The 19135-nt window shown below is 28.1% G+C and overlaps 1 protein-coding gene across 2 annotated transcripts in view; it reads left to right on the forward strand.

The window, feature by feature from the left end:
• grsm (granny smith) overlaps positions 1–15320 on the forward strand; it is a 39352-nt gene extending 24032 nt beyond the window's left edge. For both annotated transcript variants that reach the window (XM_067286184.1, XM_067286185.1), the window contains exons 7-13: positions 1362–1504; positions 1936–2013; positions 5583–5683; positions 8701–8755; positions 14025–14270; positions 14348–14458; positions 14559–15320. In XM_067286184.1, coding sequence (XP_067142285.1) covers positions 1362–1504; positions 1936–2013; positions 5583–5683; positions 8701–8755; positions 14025–14270; positions 14348–14458; positions 14559–14708 — 884 coding nt within the window. In that variant the 3' untranslated portion in view covers positions 14709–15320. The remainder of the gene's footprint in view (positions 1–1361; positions 1505–1935; positions 2014–5582; positions 5684–8700; positions 8756–14024; positions 14271–14347; positions 14459–14558) is intronic.
• Positions 15321–19135: the final 3815 nt, after the last annotated feature.

A 19135-nucleotide genomic window follows, 5' to 3' on the forward strand; every position in this document is an offset into this window, starting at 1 on the left:
CAAATTAGTGTGAAGTTTGTTGCTGCTTGTTTGGCTGCAATTTGAAAAAACTGTAGACCTATAAATTTCCACCATCATCCGTCTTTGTCTGCCTGTTTGTTTGTCTGTCATTCCTTAATCTCAAGAACAGAGTTAGATAGATGAAAGTCAAGACCAGATATGGAAAGTGTAGGGCCAGGAGGGCCCAATTCCCATATACGAGCTTCTGGTTTGTACCAGAAGTCAGTTAAAAACTTTTTTTGAAAAGAGTTAGTTAGTTGATCAGCATAACTCAAATGCTACAGGAAAAGTATGATGTACAGGGAAAACCCCAATGAGTGAGAAAAAGCAACCTAGCATTTTGCATTTCTTTTGTAATGTTTAGTGTAACTTTGAGTTGCTTGATGTCCAAATTTCTCTACGGACCACTAAAATTTTATCACAGACTATCAGTGGTCCATGGACCACCAGTTGGCGATCACTGGTATAGACGTTCGTTATATTGATTACTTCACACCCATTAGCCAATAGTCTACTATTAATTCTTTCCTCTGAGAGACAATATACTTGTGGTCAATTTTATACTTTTTAATTCTGAAATATGAAGAGAAGAGTGAGAATAGAACAAAGTGAATATGTTCTAGAAATTTTGAGTTTGTTTTCTAAAGGAATATTACAATATCTGTTATATTCATTAGAAACAAAATGACAGAAATAAAACATACAAATGAATTTGGATGTATAAATGATAAAGCCATATAAATGTAAAATATATGAATGGTGTTCCACTGTAATATATACAATAGAATCTACTTATTGTAATTAGGATGTTAGAATTAGCAATGTCAATGTCAGAATTAGCATGTTTCAAAAATGTAAGTTAAAAGACTTCAAAACTTTGCATATTGCATTGGTATTTTATATTTATAGTTATCATTATCTTCAGGTAACTATACATTTTTAGTTTGTCTTTTGTCTTTTATGATGCTTATTTTATATCATTTGCTGATAACATGAAATCATTATCAGTCTTAACCAGTGTTTTAAACATTAATAATTTTGTTATTTGCTTGCCATTAAATTGCTATTTCTCATTTTGACTATATGCTGGATGAATTGCTGTTGAAGATTTATTAATTATAGTATTTATTATTAATTGTACATTTTTTTTATTGTCAATAAAATCAGAAAAAACATCATTGATTGTAGTCTTATCTACTTACTCTGCTCAATGTTGTTGATCAGTTATCAGTATAAGCAGGTTCCAAAGTGAATACAATAAGTACTGTATAGTTAATTTTATAACCTTAATTGTTTTAATTATTTAAAAAAGTGTTATGAGATTATCAAATCATTTGCCTAATAATTAAATTTTTTAATAGGTATTTATGCTGTGGGAAAAGCTGCTGAACATGCACCTGCACTTGCAGTTTTAAGTCATATTCCAGATCAAGCTACTGAAACAATTGCATGGGTTGGAAAAGGGATTGTATATGATACTGGAGGTCTTTGCATAAAAGCAAAGGTACATTTAGATTGACTTACTTTTAATAATTTTAAATTTTTGCTAGGAAATAGGTCCCATTTAAAAGAGACATTAAAAAATTATCTAAAATATTGGCTGCTAAAAAATTAATGTTTTTTTTCCCTACATTCAAAGAAAATTCAGACTTTGTTCATGGTGATTAGAATTTGAGCATTGAGAATGATCAAACAGGATAAATAGTATAACTGTTATGTTGTACTTGAACTAATTAATATTTAATGTGTGTTTAATTTATGCATTTGGAACCATATTTAATTTGGGGCAAAAACTGTCTCCATTGCTCAAACAAGACAGTTAAAAATTTCAAACTCCGAGTTATATTTAATTAATAATCTTACTTGTTATAATTAATTTGAAAGATTGTATCATTATTCATAATTAATTTTAAGTATTTCAAATGTATTTTTCAGACTGCTATGACTGGAATGAAAAGGGATTGTGGAGGAGCTGCAGCTATTTTAGGAGCATTTTATGCTGCTGTAAAAATGGTAAGATTTATGATACGAAGACTGAATAGAATTTTTGGTATGCTAATGAAATATAATATGATCTAGTGAATAACTAATGACTTTCATTTTCATTCTAATGTTTAAATATTGTAAACAGTATTTAAACATTAGAATGAAAATGAAAGAAAACAAAATTTCAATAGTCAATTTTTGATTCTAGGCTAACATTTAAAGACTATGTAAACAAGATCATTAAACAACTCAGAATTAGACATGGTATTCTATGGTGGTATGGTAGATCCATTTGTCCAGGATGTTTTCAGGTCTTTATTTTCTTACAAATTTCCAGTCATTAATTGATTATAGCATTGTCATTTGGTCTTTGACTGCTGATACTCTTATAAATAATGTTATGAAGTCACTCAATAAGGTGTACTTACTGTTTAACAAACTGAATAATTTACTTTACATCAGTCTATCAATATTATACAATTGTGATTTAACTTTCCCTCTGTAAATAATAGGTAATCTATTTCAATCACTTAATGATTAAGTTTTTTAATGGTCTTTTACCTCCAGATTTTATTGGTGTGTGTCCCTACTTATGTCACTTGAAATTTATCTTGTTTACATTACTCTAATTTTAGATTTTTTTAAATTCTAGTAGTACTAATATGCATATTTTGAAAATTTTTATTTTTATATTTAGACTCCATTCATTTTAAATTATTTTGCAAAAAAGCTATATACTTGTAAAATGATAATGTATGTGAGGGATCAATAAGTGATACCTCCTCAGCACCACAATTTTATTAATGAATAGATCAGGTCAAAAGTAACATATATTATAACCTAAAGTCTCCTCTATAGGAAGCTACTGTTCAATATAGTCACCATTACTTTCAATATATTTATGCCATCATCAGACCCAAGTATCAAATCTAGTTAGGTAAATTTTGGAGCTTGTTTCCTGATCCATGACTTTACATCTATTAGGTATTAGGCTGTATGGTAGATGAACTACCATGGACCACTTGTTTTATCAATTGCCTGGGTTGTGAACAATGATGTGTGGTCTTGCATTATTGTAATGGAGCTGTATGGAATGAATGTCTTTACATGGTCTCCTTAAGCTTCTTAATTGTAGTAACAGATTTAGATGTTGATTGTGTGAAACCCATCCAAAAATTCAATGAGAGTAACATCTTGCATGTCTAAAAACAATGTTGTCATCATCTGTGTCAATGTGACAGGCTTGAATTTTTTGGAACATGGAGAACTATTTCTTGGATTGAACCTCATTCTCTGGGTCATATTGGTATGCCCTGGTCTCATTCCTGGGTGACCACATTTTGAAAAAGTCCCTCCATTTCAACTGCATCAAAGAGCTTTTTGCACACCCCACCTGCAGCCTCTGATTATTAACTGTCAATTGCCTTGGACTTGGCACAGATTTTTCAATTCCAAGTCAAAAATAATTGTTTGTGCAGAACCATGCAACACATTCAGTGCATCAGCAATGTCCTGGATTGTGATATATTTGTCTCCTTGAATCAACTCATCTGCATATTGGCAGTTCTCATTGGTGACTAATGTTGACAGGTCACTTCTTGGCTTATCTGAAATTTTGGTTTCTCCTCTTTGAAACGTTTTCACCCAATGTTGCACATTATTAAAATCATCTACAGCAGATGATGATCCCAATTGTAAACAATCTTCAAGATTATTAAGTTGAGATCTGATTTTTGATTTTATAATAATCATGGTGGAAAATAAAGATTTGCACAAATATGTGGAATCAAAACAGGATTTGATTTTGAAGGCTCCTTTTTTTCAAAAGATTATACTTTTTATGATCAATTAAATTCAAAAAGTTTTCATCATATCATGAGATTTTAATATGATGTCATTTTGAAAATCTAAAATCTCTTCTTCAGTTATCAATGTTTCTTCTTAAAGAAGTTCTGCTATAGATGTAGCAGTTTCAGTAATGTCTACTTGTGTAGTAAAAGGATTTACAAAAACTGTAGCCGCAGGTTCAATAATGGTAGATTGCTGGAATCTACTTTCAAGTTGTTCCAAAAGTATTTCAAGATGAGTAATAAATAATGTTAGATCAAAATTATTTTCACCGGTCACTTTTTCATCAGTGTACAAGAGAATTTTTCAACATATTATTTATCCAAAACTGTATTTTGGCTCTGAATGCTTTTATAGAGCTAATCATTTCAGCTAAATGTTTATTTTTTCCCTGGAGATCCAGGTTTAAACTGTTCAATTTTTCATATATGTCTGTTAAAAAAGCCAAGTCCATCAACAATTGTAGGTTATCTAATTGTTCAAATGTTTGACTTTTTTCTCTCTTCCAAAAAATCAAAAAATCGGCCAAGTGCTTTGCATTTACTTAACCATCTTATATCTGTATTTAAGATAAAGTCAGCTTGGGAAGATTCATCCTTTTCTACAAGGGCTTTAAACAATCTATGTGATAAAAGATTTGCTTGAATTTTTTTCATTATTTCAACACTTTGACACGGGTGCATGTAAATAGCTCTGCAGGCACAAGATTGGGAACCCCTGATCTACAGTATCCCCCATAAACACTCTTTAGCCTATTATGGATTTACTTAGAGTTTCTGATCAAAAAAGGTTAACACCTATTATCACTCTTTGTTTTTACCTTGTATCTATGGTTGTAATTGCTCAATCTCAAAAACAAAAGCATACTTTAGTAATACAGGTATACCTCGACTTACGTCGGTAATTGATTCCAGGAGAGGCGACGTAAGTCGAAAAACGACATAAGTCGAATTTACTTGTGTAGGTACAACGTAAGTCGTAGTTTCGACTTACGTCGTAACTAAATGCCAATAATGGAGGAAATGCCAATAATGAGCACTTAAAGACCGCTAAATAAGACAACAATGCAGGAAGACAGATGTTTTCATGTTTCGTTCTCTAGGATTTATGATGATTATATTAACATTTACTGTAAATATACATATTTTAATATGATTTTATGTGCTTTTAACACTTTTCCAGTGATATTACGACTTCAATGTTTGTGGCGGACGGATTTAAAGTCGAATAAAATGACTTAAACTTGATTTTTATTTTTCCATATACTTTTTTGACAAATGATGTAAAATCGGGAACGACGTAACTCGAGAGGGACGTAAATCGAGGTATACCTGTACTATGTATGATGATACACAAACATTTACAGTAATAGATCTCTAACTCAGTAGTAGATAATAACTCTAATAGATCAAAAATTAGAGATACGGAGGCATTACTTTTTGATTCTTCCCTTGTATTTTGAACTAAAATTTTTGTTGTTGTTGTTTTTATGGGGTTGTATTTTTGCTTGTTACTTGGTGGTTGTAATCCTGTGTCACACAAGCAACTTTACCAATGTAAAATAAAATAAATAAATAAATATTAACAGTTAACAAAGCATTTGAATTCAGTAGCTGAACAAATGTACTTGCTCACTCGGTCATTGTCCAATTAGTGCAGTCATACTAGTGATCTATTGAACAAACATATTATATTATATTAATACAATAAATTTACTTTAATTAACTAACTTTTTAAAATATTTTTAGGGTTTTAAACAAAGGTTACACGCTGTATTTTGTTTAGCTGAAAATGCAGTTGGTCCTAATGCGCTTCGTCCAGATGATATTATTACACTTTATTCTGGAAGGTATGTATAAAAAGATATTGGAGACATTTATTCTGTTTTCAGTAGGTATTAAGGAGTGGTAGAACACAAGACAAAAAACATTTTTTGTATAGGAAAATATGGGTGCAAGTAATGCATTGAGGCACAAACATGGGAAATAACACATGAAAGGAAACAAATTGTTCACTTTCATGTTGAAAAGTGTGTCTGTACAGCAATGTTTACAATAATTGCTCAAAATTGTTTCAAACTTCTTATGGGGACATCTGAAGGCCCTCATTTTCAAGAAGTTTCAGTTGACTCTGTTGAAGACCTCATCACTCGAATATCTGTTGCATCTGCACATGTGCAAGAAATGTCTGGTATCTTTGAAACTGTACACCAGTCACTCCATCGATGCTGCCAAGTGTGTATTACTGTTGGTGGATGCAATTTTGAACAATTATTGTAAAGATGCACTTGTCAACATTTCTGTAAGTAAACAATTTATGTTTTCTTTCATGTGTTATTTTTTGTGTTTGTGCCTCAATGCATCACTTATGTCCATACTTTCCTATACAAAAAGTTTGTTTTTTTTTTTTTGCTCTACCATCCCTTAAAGTTTGTTTCATGAATTCTGAATCACCTTGTATATTTTATTAATAGAGAATTTTTAGTATAAAAAATTAAAATATTTACATATATAAATTTCTAAAAAATGAGTAAAAGAAGTTTGAACATTTGTGAAAATTAATTCTGTATAAAGATTTCATCTTTATACAGGAATATCCCATGGAATTTTTTGACTAAAATAAATAAATATTAATTAAAAATGCAAATGTAAATCTGTAAACATTGATATGAATTAAAGACATAATCTGTAATATGAATGTTTTTAACAGTTGATTATATATATATATATTTTAAGTTAGTTATTTTGTTAATTTTATATTAATAAAAAATTTTATATTGTATGCTGTTGTATTGTAATATAAAATTCTCATATGAAATAATTAAATTTTATTGATTAAAATAGAAAAATTATATTTTTGTTCCAGTTAAAGTTAATGGACAAGTAGTGATAATTTGTTGAGCATTGATATGTAAGGCATTTGGAAAAAGTGCACATTCATTATGAAGTACAGTTTATTTAAAACTAAATGCAAAATGATAAGATTACTTGTGTGAATAGCATAATACATTAACAACAGATATGTAAGACTAAACAGTACCGAGGACCCCTGACTTACTAGGATGGCAAATCCTGGAATGAACTCTTGACAGGAAATTTGAACAGTAGCCATTTTGGAACTTCAGCCATCTTCTTCATCTGATTAACAATCCTTGGCGTAGTTTACATGTCATCCACTAATGTATATCAATCCTTTATTATAACCAAAAATGATTCAATTGGTCACAGTTGACGTATGTTTGGAAAATTGTTTTCTTTGGGCACTAAATTGATTGATCAAGTCAATCAGCTTTGTTTAAGCCTGACTTGCATATTAAGCAGTGGCCAGATTGGGCCAAAAACATATCTTTTGTTGTCTGAGTAGTGCTTTTGAATATAAAAGACTATTCTCTACTCATTGCACTCAGTTATACTATAACTGAGTGCAATGAGTAGAGAATACGAAATTACAAGTTTATAATTGAGTGCAACTTTTTATTACACTCAGTTATATTATAACTGAGTGTAATAAAAAGAGAAATACCAAATTACAAGGAAAGATTGAAATGCACAAGGCAAAATTTGAACAAAAGTTGTCTTGTGCATTTCAATCTTTTCTTGTAATTTGGTATTTCTCCTTTTATTATAAAGTAAACTGTAGTATGAGGAAGCAGGAAAGGATGATAATTCTCATCATCCATGATTAAATCAAGTGTGAAAGGAGCATCTCTGTTACCTTTGAAGACAGTGTGCACTTACTATTGTTGCCTCTACTCTTGACCTATGTTCATTTCTGGTGCAGACTTTTGCCTCCTCACCACATATGCCAAGCCAGACTGACTGCAAGTTTGGTGAAACTCAGATTTTTTGAAAATGCCTGTGAAAGTCAGGTTTTTCTAAGTCAGAATAAATTTCCATTCTTACAAAAGCTTTTATTTAACATAATGAATCATCAGGTATATTATAAACAGAATAAATCCAGGAAGTGTAATTACAGGATGTAGCATGTTTATAAGGCAGCTAGTGGTAAATACCATTTTGGCTAGTTCCAACTCATTTGCACAAGATAGAGTACACATATTGATAATATTTACAATAATATAGTGATATTCTATGCTCTGTATGTATGTATGCATGTATGTATATATGTGTGTGTGTGTATATATATATATATATATATGTGTATGTATACACACACACACACACACACAACTATAACACATCCATTGCTGCTTGATGAGATTTTGTATTACTGTATTTTTGCAGATTAAATGGCATGCCACATAGAACCAGGAGAGACTAGCATGCCAGAAACCTCAGGGTTACTAACATGCTGTTTAAACTGACTAAAAAATAAAATTAAGCAGAGCTAACAAAATTAGTTGTTAAATAAATGTTAAAGAAAACATTCTTCCCAGTACAATAAAATAACAACATTGTAATTTGACTGAGTTGCAACCAAAAGGAGCTTTTGCTTACAGGGTAATAAAACAATTAGCAGCTTATTGACATTGTAGTAGTAGTCAGTGTGGGCTGCATTGACAATCTGCCATGAAAAAGTTTTACCAGTACTACCCTGATGTTGGAAGATAACACCTTCCTCTTAAATTTCACACAAAGCAGATGTTAAAATTTTTCTGATTTTATTTGGAAAAATATATTGTCAATTTTTTATGTGAAATATCTTTATTATGTTTGTTAATTTTTTTAAGCAGATTGAGATTTTTTTAATGATGTAGCAAAATAATCTGATGATCATCATCAATAATAATGGACTAATCTGATCTGATTAATCCATTATTATTATTATTAATTTTATTTTTCAAAAAGTTTTAAATGTATAATAATAATAATAAATAAATAAAAATTTAAAATTTTTGCAAAACAGAACTGTTGAAGTGAAAAATACAGATGCAGAAGGAAGACTTGTTTTAGGAGATGGGGTAAGAAATTTCTTTACTTTTAATTACATATTATATAATAAAAATTTTCTTTTATTTGAAAAGAAACATTTACAATTAAGTAAACTTAAGTTTAAAGGCTTAATTTAATGGTTTTTTAATGAAATAAATTAAAATTTATGTGCAAGCGATATCTTACTATTGTTTAGTCACAAATGACATGATAAAGTGTTTATCAAACAACTGTTGTGTGAGCTTCTTGTAAGATTATTTAATTTCTTTTATGAAAGTAATGTGTATCCTAAAGATTAGACTAAGATAATATTAAGTTACATATGATATATTAGAAGGATGATAGATTTAATCTAAAAAATGACAGGGCTATAGTTTTACTATCTAATTGTAGGAAACTATGAGAATGCAGAAATTTTTAACAGATGGATTGAAAAAATGATTTAAAGACAAAAACTCAGTTTGCATTTTTATCAAATAATAGTACTGACAGCATTATTATTATTACTTTTTTTTTTATAAAACATTGTATAGTTTACCTTATCTTATGAGCATCATACAGTTTTTGCATTTTTTTTGGATTTAAATGAATTATATGTCTGTTTCTATGTTAAAATTAGGAATGGAATTGTTAAAAAATAAAGCTGATATTTGTTCAGATGATTGGTTACACTTAGATGAGGAACATACAATACTCCTAGTTTTCAATTAAAAAAATGGTCTACTTCAATTCCTTGTTGACATATGTTTAATTTTTTTTTTATTTGACCATGGAGGAGTTTTTTCTTTAAATAATGTTGTTATAGAACAGGAAGTTATCCATTCAATGGTATATGCAGATGTTCTATTATTACCTCCAACTAGAATTTATTTACAGATAAAATAGATGCCATAAAAAAATTGTGATAAATGGGGATAAAAAGTCTACAAAAATTCTTTATTATGATTCAAGATGTAAGCTTTCAAAATTACAAGAAAAACTGTACATTGATAAAACTGAACTTCAAGTTAAAACATAGACAAAATATCTAGATATCAGGATATCATCATCATTCAGATTTAGTAAACAATTTGAATGTATAAAGAAAAGAATGAGTGATCAAATTAAAATGCACAGTATCAAAAATGCAGTTCTGATTTGGGGCATGAAATACAGTGAACCTGTCTATCTCAAAAATTCAACATGTAGAGGTTTCTAGAGAGTAAACAGTAATAGGTTTGATTGGAGATATTGTATTTAATAATAATACAATAACAAGTATGGTACTCATCTGTATTAAGTATAAAACATTTTTGACATACTTTAACAGAAAAAGTTTAGTAGTTTCCAATGCCTGACTTTCTGCAACTAATAAGATGCAAGCCAAACTTGTAGTCAATCAGAGAAAAGCAGCATTAATTGCAACTATTTGCTGTATTGCAAGAGATATTTCTCAACTACAGTTTATGCTATCAAAATGTAGTCACTGATCTTTGAATTTGTAATTTGCACTTGAGTCCATAAATTGATAGAAGTTTTGGGAGAAAATTATTTGAGATAAACATGGAAAATATAATGTGTTTAGGTTGAAAATGCAGGGGGATAGAGGTTTTTGAGATAAACATGTTTGATATAGACAGGTTCAACTGGTTCAAAAAGAATCTTTATGGAAAGAATCATTTAAAATTTTGGTTAATAATATAATTAACACCTCTGTTCTTCTTGATGTACAAATTTTCTACTCATCATATAGGCCAGGGATGGGCAACCTGCGGCCTGCATTCATATATTTTGCGGCCTGCGACGCATAAATTGTGAATAAATATATCAATTTCCCAGCTTAAGGAAGTATGCAGCAAAAATTCAAACATTATTTTTACAACTTATGTATGTGAATAGTTTTTTCCCACAATGAATTTAGTAAAAATTAAAACAAGAAACTGGCTAACAGACACATCGAAACTAATTTAAAACTAGCAGTGACGAATATTTAACCAAATATTTCCAATATATTACGTTTACATCAGTTCCAGAAGCTAAATTAAGTTTACCTATGCTAATTTATAATTATATATAAATAAATAAATCTGATTTACCAACTTTTTTCCCCCTTTCTCTTGTATGCGGTCCACATCAGTTCAAAAGTCTTAAAATGCGGCCCTTACATAGAAAAAGGTTGCCCATCCCTGATATAGGCTATGACAATTTTCTGGCTTTTCCAAATAAAAGTAAGTTGATATTCCAGGGTTCCCATTTATTGCTAATCAAATTGTTTTTACACATAAAACTATTAATTTGACTAATAAAATCATGTACACATTTGTCAAATAGTGATAGGACTTACCACAGTTTTTTATCAGGCTTGAAGTGATATTGAACCAGTAGAAATTCCCATCTACTGGTACTAAAATAAGAGAGGTGGTCATTAACACAGCCTACCTATGTTAATGACCACCTCTCTCTCATTTTCTGTAAGCTGCACACTGCCCTTTCATTGGTAAGGCATGAATTATATCATTTCACATGATCAGTACTTTGTTAATAAATGATATGGATATAGTTATCTACAGTGTTTTTTGTTAGGTTGCAGACCTGTCAACATCAAGGCAGTTCAGGTTGATAACTATTTAAGCAAATGGAGTCTAGTCCTCATTGTCAGTTATGTCTACCAACATAACTGAAAAGAACACTTCAATAAAGTTAATTAATATTGTATTGTGAAGACTAATATATTTAGTAGTGTCTATTCTCATAACTAACACAGTACTGGCCAAATCTAATCTGTAAACATATTTGACACATCACAGAAAAATGATATACCTATATACCTACTTCTATCTTTTGTATATATGGAATATACAAAAAATATTTGTGGCTTGCCTACCTATTGTACAGTTTAGCCTGCCAATCAAAATGTTTGGGCAACATTTGCTCTAAAGTATGATGATATGTCAAAATAACATTTTGCTGCATGTAATGAGCAATAGATGTTACATTCAAGAACTTAAATCTGAATTAAGACAAGTGAGTAGGCTTAAATTATAAATAAATTGCAATTAAGGTGTTTAGTGCAGAAAATTTCTGATCTTGCATTTTTTGAATTTTTGCTGAAAAGGAAAATGTTTTCTCATAGGATTACAAAAAATAATTAAACTTTCACCTATTCAAACATATTCAAAATTTAGTCAAATTAATCTGCATTCAAAAGAGGAGAATTATTTACTAAATTGCAATTTTATAATTTGAAACTGAAATGTAACTTGTCATTTTTTTTCTAAAACCATTTGACCCCTCTTTAAGTTTTGGATTGGTTGTTACTTATTTAAACTGTAAAATAGAAGTTTCAATCAATTATTGTGTTTTTCAGTTTTTGCTATGATATTAATTTAGACCTCAATAGTCATTATTATTCAGAAAAGTTTTACAATGACTAAACAAACATTAAATATGTTTTTAACAACAAACTAAAGATTTTACTTCAGTTTTGAAATCTCCATTGTAACAGATGCATCTGTTAAAGTAGAAAAATACTGTATTTTAACTATGTAAAACTAAATACTAAAGAAAAAGTTTGCTATTTTATGGAAATGGCATGGCTATGAAACACATGTGGGATCCCACCATGCATCTATAATTTTCTTTAACAGCATTGCTTCATCTGAGATGAATGTCTCAATTAATAAATTCAGCAAGTTTACAAAATTAAGCCCAATCTAGTGTACCAAATTTAAAATGTCCTAACGTAATTTGAAATATATTGATTTATTATATTTCATCAGTAAGTGATGTCATCTCTCAACAAAACTATAAATGATACTTTCAAGAATTTTGTAATTTTAAGAGAGCAAAAATTTGCATTTAATTTATAAAAGAAAAAATTATCATTAAATGTTAAAATTATGTTTTCTGCATAGTTTTCCATTATATGCAGGATCTCAATGTTGTTGTGAAGTTCTCTAAAAGATATGGCCCTACTATGTCTGCTGCAGTTACTGCCACTTTCTCCACATTTTTTTTTTTTTTTTAATGTTAACACTTTTTTTCTTTTGAAACACTTTGTGCAATACTGTTTATTATATTTTTAATATAATAAATTAAAACAATAAAGAAATTATAGAGGTTTGCTTAAATATTCAAAGCTTTCTAATGTGTTAACAATAAAGATTTATTTTTGAAAAAGTATCAGTAAAAATTTCAAAAGTAGCAAAAAGTAGCCAATTCAGATTTTCTGTGGCTACAAAATCCAATTTGTAGATATTTTTTAAAATTTTAAATGTTATATCTGTTCTATGTTGAAAATAATTTTATCTTATATTAATGTATTCTGTGAAACATTTCATTATTTCTAAAAATTGCCACCATAATTAAATTAACAATATTAATACTGAGATGCTGATGATGATGATATAGAAATTATTACATATGTAAATTCAGTCTGATTTTGTTTGTTTTATGAGAAACAAAAAATCATCAGAAATCATTGTTTTTTAAGAGTCATGATTTTTACTAAATATATATTTTATAAGAATTAAACAATTTTTCAAAATTTTTCAAACAAATGAAATTGAGTGTTGATTATATAAAGCAATTCACATACTTGAAATTTGAAAAAAATATAAAATTGAATGTAGTGTTACTAGTCTGTGATTATTATATAATAATGTTTTCAAAACAAAGAAACAATTAATCTATAATTTATCTTTTTGTAATGTGTTTTAAATGCATAATTTTATTTATTTATTTTGAAATTTACCAATTAAGGTGGAATGGAAAGTTGTAAATAATTTACTAATGTTGTTAAATATTAATTAGCATTCTATTTAAGAATTTTTTCTAATATGTATAAAAATTAAATATTACATTAAAATTAGCAAACAATATGAAACTAATAATTGATGACAAGGTCATGGATTGAAAATTTTATTTAAATCATTTTTAATAGTACAATTTAAAATGTTATAAAATAATTAAACAAAAGAAAGCAATGTATATTTTCATTATGATCAGAATTTGTAATTTATATTAAATACATTTTTAATCTGAAATTAACATAATCTATGAATTTTAAAGATGTCATTTGTGTTTTTATATATTTGGAAAAATACATGTTATTTATTTTTTTATTTTTTTTTTTTTTTGTATTTGTTTAAATATTTCTAGTAAAGTGGCTTTAATACAGCTGGCTAAGCAAGCCAATGACATAACCTGTTTCATTTGAAATGGACTTGCTTATCCAGCAGTATGAAAGCCACTTTACTGGACAACACCCATTAAATAATATCATAAGTTATATATATAATTTTTTTTTGTTTTACTAAGGTAGCTTATGCTCATAAAGACTTACAAGCAAATGTCATTTTGGATATGGCAACACTAACAGGTGCTCAAGGAACATGTACTGGAAAGTATCATGCCGCTATTTTAACCAATGCAGAAAGTTGGGAAAAAGCTTGTACTGTAGCTGGACAAATGTCTGGTGATCTTGTTCATCCTATTCCATATTGCCCAGAACTACATTTTAGTGAATTTTCTAGTAGTATTGCAGATATGAAGAATTCTGTAGCTGTGAGTTGAATTATTTAGTTAATAATTAAGTGTAATAATTAATTAATTATAAATATTAAAGAAATATTTTATTTTAGGATCGAGGTAATGCACAGCCATCCTGTGCTGGATTATTCATAGGAGCACATTTGGGTTTTGACTATCAAGGTGTTTGGATTCACATTGATATGGCATCATCTGTTCATTGTGTATGTTTGATCAGTTTTTTAATATATCAATAATCTATTTATAATTAAATGGTAAGTTAATTTCTTATTGATATTTTGAATGGTTTTTAAAATTTTATAGGGTGAAAGAGCTACTGGATATGGAGTTGCTTTGTTAAATGTTCTATTTGGCCACATGTCAAATAACCAACTATTAAATTCCCTTTCTCCATCATTTGAAATGAATGGACCTAAAATTGAAAGTGCTAGCAAGAAAATTAAATTAAAATAATTTAAATATTATTATTATACAAATGAAATTATTTTAAGCATTTTGTAATTACATGTAAAAGTGTAATCATTTACAAATTATAAATATTTTATAGAATTATGTGACTTTTTTTGTACAGATATTAGATTAATATGAAATATTGTAATGTATTTGATAAGCACAACATTTTATCAAAATGCACTAAACTGTTTTCAAAGAAGTTTTATATGAACTTAGTAGAAAGCACTAACTAAATTATGATTGTGTAGATTGAATTTATAATATAATATCAAAATCTTAATAGAATAGTATCTTACAAACAGTTATAATAATAATAATAATAATGGTGATTTTGATAAAACTTTTGTAAAAAAAATTATTATATAAATTTAAAATCTGTTGGTTAGAATTATTAAAATATTAAAAAAAATTTTAATCAAAACTATATAGAAATTATTGTATTTTATAGACTATACATTCTTGTATTATATATTATACAAAGCTAAATTCTTTTGTTGATAAAAAAGGGAACAAAGTTATACTAAATTTTTATATTAACTCATAAAAACAGATACCAAACTGTTATAAATGAATTCTTAGTATATTGATATAATCGACAATATATGACAACAATTATGTAATTACAAAAAAATATTTAATGAAATAAATGATTAAAAATGATCATTTTAATATTTTTGGATACAGGATTACATTCATTGTATGAGTGACTGTTGGTAAATATTGAAAAGTTTAATTTAGCCTAAGAAACAACAACAGTTTAATATACATTAACAATTGTTTAAATATCAATTTCTTTAAAAAAAGTTTTGTTTTCTTAAAAATTTTGATATTTAAACAATATAAAAAAACCGCACAATTAATATCTAATACTTAAAATTGTTAATGTATTTTCTATATTATTATAATTTGATAAAGTAGCTTATACAAAATATTAAAAAATCAAAAAGTTTTATATCATTAAAGATACTGTTATTGAATGCTGTTTCCAATAAATTATGAAGAAAAAATAATAAACTCAGACTATGTGTTTGTCAATTCAAAAAATTTCTACAGTCATAAGTGGTAATAATTATAATTTTATTGGTTATTAATTTCTCTTTTGTCAGTTATTCAATATACAGTAGATATTTAAAGAAAATCTATATGGTAGCTCTGCTAAATTGCTAAAGATAGGAATGTTTAGCAATATTAAAGAAACTAGTGAAAATTTTTTGCTTTTTTATGAAATGAAGCTAAACAACAACAAATCTCAGTTAAGTTTTTTCAAGCATTACAATTTAAAAATCAATCTTGAAAGACAAAATTAATATCTTTAAAAACATTTATATAATGATTTAATTTGTGTTTAAAATACATGAAAACAAAATTAGGTAAATTTGTTTTATTTACTTAAAATAAAGAATTACCTATCTATTAAAATATTTGCTATCAATATTAGATGAGAAATTAATTTCAAATATGAATATCTGACTATGTTTTCAGATACTTAATCTATGGAGTCTGATTTTGATTTTAACATATTAACAGTACAATAACAAATATTGAATGCTCTTCTGTTAACATGCTAATTTTAAAATAAAATAACTTAAAGCACAACAAAACATTTTATTTTATTTAAAACAAACTTAATTTAGATATGGTTTTTAGTTTTTAAATAATAATCATTGTTTTCTTTGGATAAATATCAGTAAGAATTTAAATTATTATTATTGAAGTTTTTTTTTCTGATTGTAAAAATTGTCTAGTCTGTTGCAAAACTTGTTTTCTCAATTTTGTAAACTTCAACTTGATGGATGAAGTTTACAAAAGTTTCATATTAGACTTGATAAATGATTAAATATGAAGATAAAAACAGTCATCTTTTATTCACTCTCATTTTCTGGAATACATTCCATGACAACCTGACCTTTATTTTAGGTACTTGGTCATCAAAAATTTGTAAAATTCCCTTAAAACATGTAAAAGTAAAATACTTTCTTTAAAAATCAAATTGGAGACAAACAATTGTCTTTTCATCCATATGGCATTGCAATCACACTGTTACTTTATACTGGGATCTTTTTATACACAGTTTATAAAAAGATAGATTCACTGTTTGGGCCTTGTAGATTTCAAGGTTTACAATATTGAAAATTTTACATATTAGCAGTGCTTCTCTCAATTTATGAAAAGATCAAGCAACAGTAAAATTCCAATACAATATGGATGGAAAGATGATGTCTTTCTCTTTCCTTCAGTTTTGAAAAATATATATCCATTTAAAAATAAAACACTGTTTTTAATGTTTTAAGGCAATTTTTAAAACTTTTGATAAGCTGACTTTTCTTTTTAGGCTACTTGGTTAAGTAGCCTAATCATGGAATGCATTCTAGAAAGTGAATAAAAGGTAAGTAAATTGTTGAAATTGAAAACAATCTGTTGAAACAAAGTTAGGGAAAAAGCATAGAATTGCTGTGTCGAACTTATCATACAGGAACACTCGATGAAGAGAATAGACTTTATTTTCTGTTTGATCAAAAAGAACAGTTGAGGACAAACTTAAACATATTATAGAATATAATGGAGAGGGTTCCTGGAGGTCTGAAGGCGATGTCAGATGCCACAAACCAAAATAAATATATGTTACTGCTAAAGCTCTAAAGCCATTAATGTGTACATTACCTAGCTAATCTCTAGATTAACTATGGTGATCCACTAAAGTTTTGAAAATTGTTCTATTTCTCAAATTACCTAGGTAATATGCAGATGATCTAGGTAATCTGCACATTACCTACTAGGCACTCGGTAAAGTGAAAATAAGATCTTTGCTGGAACAACAGCAACATTTCTGTATGCTTAAATTAACATAATGTTGTTTATTTAATTTTCAATATCTAAAGAATCAAGTTAATACAATCAAACAATCAACAAATTAGTTGATAGAATCAATTATCAGTCAATTAAAAAACTGTAATACAAAAAATAAAACAGTTTAAAATATTATTACAATTAGGGAAATGAATTTGCAAAACATATGATAAAATTGTGCTTACTTATTAGTGCAATCTGAAGATTGGTGACACTGAGTTACGTAGCAATTGGTTTTTGAGACAAGCACACCTATTTGTGGTACATTTAGATTTGCAGTCACATTTTCTGAAACCCTGCCCAGTACCAAGGTGTTGTTTTATTGCTGTTTGACATAGACTACAGCAGGGACATCATCTTTTGTTAAAAATCTTTTTACAAACATTGAATTCAATTTTGCATACAATTGTTTTAACATACCTGTTTTAGTACCAAATTTATAAAAGCCATCCTCTGTTTTACTAAGAATCACAGCTAAAATTAAACGTGCATCAGTTTTTGCTCTGTCTTCTTCAGGAAGTAGTAGGGAAAGGAAACGAGAGAAAAACTCTTTTTAACTTTAACGATACAGAAGCCGTTAATGTGCAGATTACCTAGGTAAAATGCGGAAAACTCTTGATTCCGCACGTTAACGGATCAACCTAGTTAATCTGGAGATTAGCTAGGTAATGTACACATTAACAGCATTCGAGCTTTAGCAGTAACTAACACATATACAGGGTGGGCCAGCGAAAACGAAACGGCAGAGTGTTCGTGTTCGTCCAAGCAAAGCGCTCGGACAGGTCGATTTTACTCTCGAGGGGACATCTTTTGCAATAAAGTTTTTGCGATTCTGAATACAACAGACAACAAAGTCTGTTGTATTCAGAATCGCAAAAACTTTATTGCAAAAGATGTCCCCTCGAGAGTAAAATCGACCTGTCCGAACACTCTGCCGTTTAGTTTTCGCTGGCCCACCCTGTATATGTATATATATAGAATATAATACAAAGAAAAATAACCACAAGATTAACCAAATAAAATTTCATAGTCAACTTACTGAAGTTAATAAATTTTTAATAAATAATAAGTTAGCATTAGTACCAACCAATAAAAAAGAAAAATATGAAAAAGCAAAATATGATCTTATCTCATCAACACAATATTGTATATTAAAAGAAGATTCCACATTGCACATATGTGAAAACTTAGAGAAAATTGTTTAAAAAATTTAAAAATGCTAATAAAATTAATGTCATCGAATTTAGCAACATACTTGATTATAGTTTGAGAATATTTAGGCTCAGCATCATTTGTTTTATGAGTTTTAACTCTGAAGTTATTGTCCTTTTGTTGATATAAAATTCTATGTACTATAAAAGAAAAATTTCTCAAAAATAAATTAAACCTTTTTAATAATTCTGTCAATAGCATTAAAAATACTGATCTATTTATTAATAATGAGCTTTTTAAGGTTTTCAATAAAGACATTTGAATGTTGAGCCTGGATATTAAAAATATGTACCCTTCTGTACGTAAAGGGTTTATAATGGTCACATTACAATGTTTAGTTTGTGACAACTGGATAACTCCACTACTAT

Source organism: Centruroides vittatus, unplaced genomic scaffold, assembly GCF_030686945.1.
Source record: "Centruroides vittatus isolate TY-2023 unplaced genomic scaffold, ASM3068694v2 scaffold_324, whole genome shotgun sequence".
Lineage (NCBI taxonomy): Eukaryota > Metazoa > Arthropoda > Arachnida > Scorpiones > Buthidae > Centruroides > Centruroides vittatus.